At 44.3% G+C, this 9,245-nt stretch overlaps 1 protein-coding gene across 1 annotated transcript; it reads right to left on the bottom strand.

Annotated features, from left to right (window-relative positions):
* Window positions 1-4,113: 4,113 nt before the first annotated feature.
* gdf10a (growth differentiation factor 10a) lies at window positions 4,114-7,727 on the bottom strand. The gene is made up of 3 exons (XM_070841200.1): window positions 7,335-7,727; window positions 4,596-5,749; window positions 4,114-4,471 (listed from the first exon to the last, which is right to left on the bottom strand). Exons 1-3 carry the CDS (start codon window positions 7,594-7,596, stop codon window positions 4,280-4,282), a joined length of 1,608 nt encoding a protein of 535 aa, XP_070697301.1. The 5' UTR covers window positions 7,597-7,727; the 3' UTR covers window positions 4,114-4,279.
* Between the last annotated feature and the right edge of the window lie 1,518 nt (window positions 7,728-9,245).

The following is a 9,245-nucleotide window of genomic DNA, read 5'->3' as shown; positions in this document are numbered from 1 at the left end:
AGACTGCAGATTCACGAGACTCTGGTGTTTTAACAGTGAATGTAGGTGTAGCTGTAAAGAAAATAGCAAAACGGACACGCGTGGACATCACAGCCTGTCCGCTAGATGACGATAGAGGTACGTTTAAACTGATCTCACTGCAGTTTTCGTGTGTGTCCTGTAGCCCCGCATGTTAGGTTGATGGTTATTTTGTGCCTTATGGAGCTCAGGAGGGAGGAAAGACGGAGAGATCCCGAGGACAGCTCACTGATTGTCATCCATATCTCGACGCAATCCTCATATTTATCAGCTTTTCTCTGCTTTGCTTTCTACAAAGAGATGTGGATTGAGTGTGTTTGCACATTCGTTTTGAAATCTAAAAGTCTGAAAATGAAACAGAAGTGTCGAGTATTTTCTTCCACCATCATGTTGATTTAAATCCCAGAGGGAGTCAGTTAGTGTCCAACAGGCAGCGACTGAGACCAGCTTATCTGTCTGTCTGTCTATCTATCTGTCTGTCTGTCTGTCTGTCTGTCTGTCTGTCTGTCTATCTGTCTATCTATCTATCTATCTATCTATCTATCTATCTATCTATCTATCTATCTGTCTATCTATCTATCTGTCTGTCTATCTATCTACCTGTCTATCTGTCTATCTGTCTATCTATTGTTTAAAAGGTGCATCAGTCATCATCTGTGTTTCCTCTGAGTAACATTTCAGCACACTGTTTTTGTGACCATGAGCTGGAACAATAAGAGGCTGATTTCCAGGCTGCCGCTGAAAAGTGAAATCAAGTTCTAGTTTTAAAAAAGTTTCACGGTTATCAGTCATCTACAGACCTGGATGGAGTCCATTTAAGCTCTGGAGCTTTGAATTTTGTGATTTTTTTCCCCACCAATAGCTGGGCCTGCGTCCCGTTCAGTTCACGCTGCGGGCAGATGGACATAAATAGCCGTCTCTGTTGCAGGTAAATGAGGCAGGAAGAAGTTCATGGGAAAGTCAAGCCTCGACCCTGGTCAGTCACTCTGTAACGTTAGCAGGGATGTGAACCCACCCACACTGCTGTTATCTACTTTTATTTGAGTAACATAGTCTCTCCTCCTGGTCTCTTCATGCCACGAACCAATCTGACTGTCAGACGGAGCCTTCAGGGGGTTCGTTAATGCTTCTCTGGAGCTATAACGGATTTCTTTCATGCGTGATTTGCTTGATTAAATGGGTGCTGATGATCAGTTGGAGATCATTACTCCTGTTATATTATATATTTCTGGGATTTAAACCTACAAAAAACCTGCACACAACCTTCAGAAATGTGTCTACAAGAACAAATACATGTCCAACATGGTCTTTCATTAATTTTTGAAACCTAATTCATCTGCAGCCCAAATATTATTAGTTTCAGACTAAAATTGACTTCTTGGCTGAATAAAAGTACCAAAAGTTTTTTGGAAACAGGTAAAAGTTTTTTTCTCCCCACTTTCAAAAGGAAAATATCATTTTTAAATAAAATACCCAGCGGCCCGCATGATTAAATGGGTGATTAGGAGGCACAGTGTCACTCTATTAAAACTGTGTTCTAATGAACGGAGCTATTAGTTCTCTGAGCTCAGGACCCATGTGAGGAAAGAGCCATTTCAGCCCAGACACAGAAAATCCTCTGTTGTCTAATAATGGCTGTATTGCTCCCCTTTAATTGAACAGTCATCATGTGGAAAAACAAATATTGTTCTTGGTTCCCCGCTTGGCTCATTTCGTTTTGGCTTTTAGGCATACCGGGCTCTGAACGCAGGCCTAGACCACTGTGGTTTTCTCGACTGGAATTGACCATTGTAAGTACTCTCCTGTGACTGTGATTGCGGCTGACACGGGGTTCACTTTGCAACAGCAGACTGTGGGTCCGAACTGTAAAAGGGATCAGTCAGGAAATGAGGAAAAAAAAAAAAGAGCTTGGATGTGTTCATTATAACTGGTTCGGCCCCCCTTTGAAGCTAAAACATCTATTACAAACACGATTCATAATAACCCTAATTACAGTCATCATGATGATTTAAATGGAGGTTTTACCCCATAAAGAGTGCATTTGTAAAAAGACAAAAAGAGGTTTGTCATTGAAGATTTCCACTTGTTCAGAATGGAGAAAACTGACTCATAAATCTGGTATTTCGGACAATTCTCCCTCCCCTCATCTGTGTATGAAATGAATTAAATAATATGAATTAAAGATAATCTCTTTAGGGTCTCATTTATACAAGCCACAGTGAAATAACAGCACACTTTGGCAGTAAACACTCAGCAGCAAAGCAACTCCTTTTGCACATCACCCACTGAATTCCACTCTTGCAATAACAAATGGTAACATATGAGTTTATCACAGTTTTTTTTTTATTACCAAGCATAATGAGATTTCCCTTTTTATGTTTTACTTAGTAACTAAATAAACATGACAAATTCCAAAGAGGGTGAATACTTTTTATAGTCTCTGCTTATCTAATGGACAAGGCAGTGCAGACAGAAGGAGTGACACAGTTTGTTTTTACAGATAATAACAGGTGACTGGTCCTTTTTTTTTTTTTTTAGCTCTCCATGCACAATTGCATGCACACAAGCCAAAAGACTTATAGCATTATTCCCAACTGCTATAAACAGAACAAGGGCTCAATCTTTTCTCCCCTTTTCCCCCTCCCCACCAAGTGGTTACTAGATGTCTCTGTCTTTGAGACAAAACTGCTGTCCAGTTGTGGCAAACTTCAAGGCATTCTGTTGTTTTCGAACAGATGAGACACTCTGTGCCAACTTTTTCAGGCTCAAGGCGAAACAACCACAGAGTGATGGGTTAATAATCAAAAGGCTCGCCCTGTCATTTCACTGTCAGTTTAACACACCACATGGGTCACCTACTTCCTCATGTGAGTCAGAAAGACAAGCAGTTGAGTTAAAGTTATTGAAATTGTCTGTTTATAACGGAAAAAAAGGGCCATTGATGAGAACAACCTGCTCTTGGAAATGCTCTGCTTTTGATTGGGGGTGGCTGACGGGTAGAAAAGGGGAAGTGCACCATGTTTTGAAGTTCAAGTGGCTGACGTCCTAATAGGTGCGTGCATGCTTCCTCCATCAACCATTAACCCACGGCAACTGCATCAGTCACATTTTTTTGCTGGACAACAGACGCCTGAGCCTTTGGTGTGGGGTAATAATGGGTTCAAGGGGCTTTAGGGGAATGTTGGCTGGCTTTGAGTGGAACCTTCCTACTTTTGTATGAAGCTATTTTGGGACAGTGGTGCCCTTTTAGGTTTGTTTGGACAAAAAATATCCCCCAAGAATTAAACATTATACACAGTAATGTCCAAAAATAACACAAACTGTATGAAACAATAATATTCCAGCAGGAGAATTGGATTAAATTACTTTTTTATTCTAACTTATAGAAGGCTACCTTTTCATAATTTAAACAATACACATGTACAAAACACCATCTCATCTAAAATATAGTAATACATAACCTAGTTACCATGACAAATTATTTTTAACCAAAATTCACATTCAAAATATAAAAATATTTCTGGTTTCCATATAACATTCTTGAAGTGTTATGAGGGGGTTGGTGGGTGTAAATGAATTCCAGATGCTCCCTACAATCCACTGGATATTTACTTTTTAAGATGTGCAGAGCAAGAATGTACAATAACCTCCCTGTCTTGCAAACAAATTAAGTTTGCATATATGTACAATGTGGCGTATGATTGGCTTTAAAGTAAGAACAGCTGTGCACGGTCTGTAAAAGTGTGGAAATATGTTTGATAATCTCTGTCATCTGTAGGTGACTGTGTAAGCTGCTCAATGACACATTGATAAAGTCTTTTATTTATAGCCTCTGTGTCCAAAGAAAACGTGAACACAAACTCACTGTTTGAAAAACCAAGTACATTCTGAGAAGGAAAACATCCCTTAAAAGCTCCTGTCCATGAAATCCTCAATATTATCTCAAACACAGAACAAAAACAACCGGGCTTCTTGGACATGTGGAGCCCCGACTTTACATGTGTGACTCTGCTCCTCTGGTTCGGGCAGACACCAGACAATGTGTCTCTTCAAGTCTGCTGCTGCAAGACAGAAGAGATGGAAGCGATTTCCCTACAGCCTGTGCTCCTCGAGGAATAACGACGGCCAAAGTGACTTTGTTTCTCAGCATCAAGAAACCACCTAACAAACAGAGGTATGGTTCTGTGTCCATTTGTCCTGTTTTCTGTTTCTCTCCACCTCCACCCTGTTTTGTCCTCGGCCCCTGGTTGCCCTTCCCTCCCTATCTGCAGGAGCAGGACTGGACGGACATGTTGGGGTAAATCTTGAGCACTGGGTTCCTGGATTCGTCTTGATAAAGCACAGCCAGAGGGCTCATCTTCTCTGGGACACAGCAGGGCTCGGGAACTCCGGGGATGATCCCGACGGCTCGGACTATGCTCTGGATGGTGGCGTGGTTCGACGGCCTCACCACCTGGGAGGGATGAGTGGAGGAGAAACAAACAAAAAAAAAGAACAATGCACTTTAGTAACTCAATCTAGCTTGGTAATGCAATTAAATAATGTAGAGTGGCTCAGATGTCTGTGCTCCTACGTACCTTGGGCATGGGAAATCCACATGTGCCCGCGCAGTAGTAGGCGTCAAAGGCCTTGGGTGCGATGACCCACTCGCTCCAGCCAATGTCGGCAAAGTCCACTCTGAGGTTCCTCCTGGAGCAGCCTCTGTGCTGGGGGTTGGCCCACTGCCTCCTCCGGGCCTTACGCATCGTTTGTTCATCAAAACTCAGAACAGGCGACTGAGAGTTAGCGTTCCCCTTGTGCTTCTTTCCATCTTTTCCCTCGTTTCTCCGTTCATGCCTCCGTCCGTCGCTGATAGTCAGCATGCGACTGTCTTTGAGTTTTTTCACAGTTGCGTCCTCTGGTTTGAGCCCCTGTGCTGTTCTTTCTTCTTCTTCTGTATCATGTGCTCCTCTACTTTGCTCCACTCCTTCTTCCTCCAGGCTCTTTGTCTTCTTTTCCTTCTTTCCCGCTTTAGGTTTGGGTTTGAGCGCCAGGTACCAAGTGCTCCCCCAGAGGTCATCCTTCCTGTATCCATCAGGCCTGTAGTCAACCTCGGGCAGCTCATTGTTCTGAATAGGGTCAGAGAGCAGAGGTGCTTCCCTTCTCACGCGTCCTTTTGACTCTGGTGAGGAGTTTGGCCTGTGCAGGAGCTGAGAGGACTCAGGGGAATGTGGAGGCTCCCCTCCCTCGTTGATCGGGTCATATCTCTGAAGGCTTGCGGCCACGCTGTTGGGCTCTGCCAAGGCTTGGTCATCAGCATACAGTAACAGGTAGGGCAGGCTGCCAGTGGACAGCACCTCCTCTGGTTTCCTCTGGTGCTGCTGCCCTAAGTCCAACTCCACTGACACCAGGAGATGACCCTTGTCCTGTGCCTCCTTTATGACCTGGGTCACATCTTTCATCTGCCACACCCCTCTCCTGTGGGGGTGAAAGGTCACATTGCCTAGGAGTGACCCCATTGACCCAGATCTGACCTCTGACCCAGAGGAGACAGCGCGAAGGAGCAGGCTGATGGACGGAGAAGGGTGGACGGCTGAGGAACGACAGGACGGGCTTTTGAAGCGTTTACAGAACCAGGGCTTCTGATGAGGACGCCGATCGAGCAGGAAGTGGAATGTGGCAGAGAGGATGACCTCTGAGTCCTGGAGGGTTGTAAGGTTTAGCCGGTACACCGTCCTGTGGTCAGAGGAGTCTGACAAAGACAACAAGCAAACAATCAATCAGTGTCAGTCAGGTGAACAACCTGACAGTGAAAGATCTTTTTCACCCACAGAATAACGTTTGTAAAGTAAGTTTTATTTGAAAATATTTGCCACTCGATTCTTGACATAAAACATGAATCCACATGGAATTAATTCTGGCAGTTTTGTAGCTCACAACAGGTGCTTTTATGTTTTAGTTAAAGACGGATAAATTAGCCAAAATTTGTTTTATATGCTCAGTTGTTCTTGATTAGTTTTTTACTGATCCACACCGATGGACTGAAATGTTTGCCATGATTAGATGATGCAAGTGTTTGCCAGTGTGTGTGGTAACCTCATTTGAATTTACACTTTTGGGCTTGCACTATTATTTATCTATAAATGTAGATGAATTACTGAATGACGATTCAGATTCATAACAATTTGATCACCAAGTCCTATTTGAAGGTGAAAATGACACCAAAAGCGCTCCTGCTGTGGTTAGAATCTCAAGAATTGGGACATTTAAACACCTTTTCTTGTTCAGCGTTACATGCCTGCGCTGTGGCTGGTACGTGGCTGCGTGCCTTGGTAGGATTGCAGAAGGTGCCCTTAAGAGGAACCAGACTCTGGGGATCTGGCTGGCAGGGGTGGAGGGGGTGAGCAGAGAGCTACATATTCATGATGAACATTAACTTCAACAGCAGAGTTATTGTTCATTGTATAAGAGTTCAGCGGAAGTATGGACTGACTCAAGAGATATACATTACCTCGGATTCAGCCTGCATATGGAAATGCTTACCTCAGTTTCTTTTAAAGCTTCCCCTTAAGCCTAATACAGCCAGCACTGTCCGCCCAGACACCAAGACATAATCAACTGTTTTAACAGATCTTACATTGTTGTGAAAACTCTCTCACATCTCTCCTTGGATTACACTCAGCCTCTGCAGTAAAAATACACACGTGTTATGATATGCCATCTGAGAACTATGTGGGATATAAATGTCTATGAGTTGTGTTTATAAAAACAGTATCAGACAGAGAGGAACGACTGTGCTTTAAGCCCCCTTGACTCCAGGACGTGGAGTCACACATGTCCTGTAGCCACAACAGGGACACAGAAGCCAATGACAATGACCCTTTGCAGCACTGAGGTTTTGCTCGTAGGAAATCGCATGCATTCTTGCGCATATTGCGCGTTTGTCTGCGGTAATTGATCAGACTCCGCGCAGAAGGGGCACAGCTGCTGCCACAAACACACTGTGCCCACAGCGTCCTGAAATCATTTAAATGCATTCTCAGACTGTTCCAAAACAATCCTACCTATTTAGAGCGTCTGGCCGAGCCATGCAGCCCCACTGAGCGCTTGCACTTTTAATAACCATCCATGAAGAAGATCAGGGGAGCTTTCTGACTGCTCCTGACATTCATTTTTTTTTATGTTTGCGTCGGATTTCTTGTACACTAATAACACACAAGGCTATTTTTTTTCCTTTTGGGGTTCTATAATAAAATCTGAAGTATTGCATTTGCGCGCTTTTATAGGATACCTATCGATTGCGTAATGCAGGCAGGTTAATCAATGTGGTCACACACCTTGGCTGGCTCTGACACTCCTGACAGTGTTTCCCTCTCTGAGGCGGTTTTCCCTGTTGTATTTCTCGTACAGTTTGGACATGTGCTGGGAGACCATGTCCTGATCCAGGTCATCTGAGAGCGGGTCTGATGCGGACTGGAGAAAGCTGCTGTCCTGTGCGCTCCTGGGCCCCCCTTTCGTGGTCCTAACTGATGCAGCACCCAGGAAACAGTTTAACATCAACAGGAACAGGTGCCAGGAAATCATACTTAGAGATGCCATGTAAGTGCTGAAATGACCGCAAAATCAAAATCCAAGAGGCAAATGGTGCAGAGAAATGTTGTCCAAAACTATCCAAGGTGGACTTTAAAGCCGCGCCAAAACAATCCGGACTAAAAAGGCTGTGCGTAAATGTTCCACCGCTCCTCTCGCTTTCCCCTTCGTGCTCGGTGAGCCGTCTCACTCCTCTGTGTCAGACTGTGTGGGACGTGGATGCTGAATGGGTTAGTCCGGGCAACAGTTGGGAGCTGCTACTTTTACACTTGCGTCTGTGAGACCGCCAGAGGCTTGAGGGGGTTATACTGGAGCGGTGAGAGGTGCTGACGTATCCTCCTGTCAGCCAACGAGGTCTCTGCAGAGCACACAGTCAGAGTGGAGGTCATGATGCTGACCTCCCTGCTCTCTTTGATGATGATGATGATGATGATGATGTTAATGATGATGATGTCTTCCTTATGTTGATCTTGTTGCTTTGGCACAGTGTTTCAGGGCAGTTTAGTGTTGGTCAGACAAAGCCACTGTTGATACTCAAAAACTGTGCTTTTTTTTTTCTTCTTCTTTGCAGGCAAAGTAATTCCACCTCACAGTTTCCAGCTCACCACATTATTTCCAGTAAATGCTTTTGACATGCTCTCAGTCACACATAATTAGCATAGAAACACCTACAATAATAGTCTGACCAACCACCCAAGGGCTATTGTTAGCGACAGTGATCCACATTTTGAACAGGGTGTTGTGTGTGTGTGTGTGTGTGTGTGTGTGTGTGTGAGTGAAGGAGTTTTGCAGTGGAGGGCTGCAGTGCAGCTGTGAGATGAGACTCTTTCGAGCGACGCACTGTGATTTTATTCATGGCAAACAGAACATGATCTCTGCTGGGATTGATGGTTTCAGACTCAGTGCAGTTTTGTCTCTGGTGTGTATATATTTTTGTATATGTGTGTGTGTGTGTGTGTGTGTGTGTGTAGAGGAGTTGTTTCCAGTGTGTGTCTCTGGTGTCTGGAGCTCTGTACCAACAATGCTTGTTTTGTGGAAGTGGTGGTCTCCAGCAGAGAGGCTGTAACTAGCTGGGCCTCTCGGGTCACTCTGTGCCGCTACACACACTCACACACTCACACACACACACACACACACACACACACACACACACACACGCATGCACGCACGAGCACATATACAGAGCTACATAGTACCTTTCTGGCCCCCAAGGGCCCCACAGGATACTCCTTTTCACTATGTTCCACAGCAGCGACAGGTCTTAAATCTGGACTATTCTGGAGATGTGTTTGAAAGTGCGTGTGTGTGTGTGTGTGATATTATAAGGGTGTTGCCTGAAGTGGCATGCTCTGTGGTTTTGTCATAGCACACAAACACATGAATGTTTTCCCTCATCCCACACCACGTCGCTGTTGAAAAACAAAGCGTGATTAACTATTGTGGTTATTTGTTTGAATACATGCCACACTGTCTCCCCCTCGGCTGAGTGTCATCTTTGAACAACACTGTGATAAATCTAGTGAGAATTTAGAGTGGCATTTGAGAATGTAATAACATTTGAAAACCAAACAATAATTGCCCACCAGTGAGAAGTGTTGTTCTCTGTTATTAACACACCATTAGAAGAAAAAAAACCTTGTCATTATGACAACATGGGC

Source organism: Pempheris klunzingeri, chromosome 12, assembly GCF_042242105.1.
Source record: "Pempheris klunzingeri isolate RE-2024b chromosome 12, fPemKlu1.hap1, whole genome shotgun sequence".
NCBI classification, from domain to species: Eukaryota; Metazoa; Chordata; class Actinopteri; order Acropomatiformes; family Pempheridae; genus Pempheris; species Pempheris klunzingeri.
Note: the sequence above shows the minus strand (reverse complement) of the source record. Positions and strands in the feature narration are given on the sequence as shown.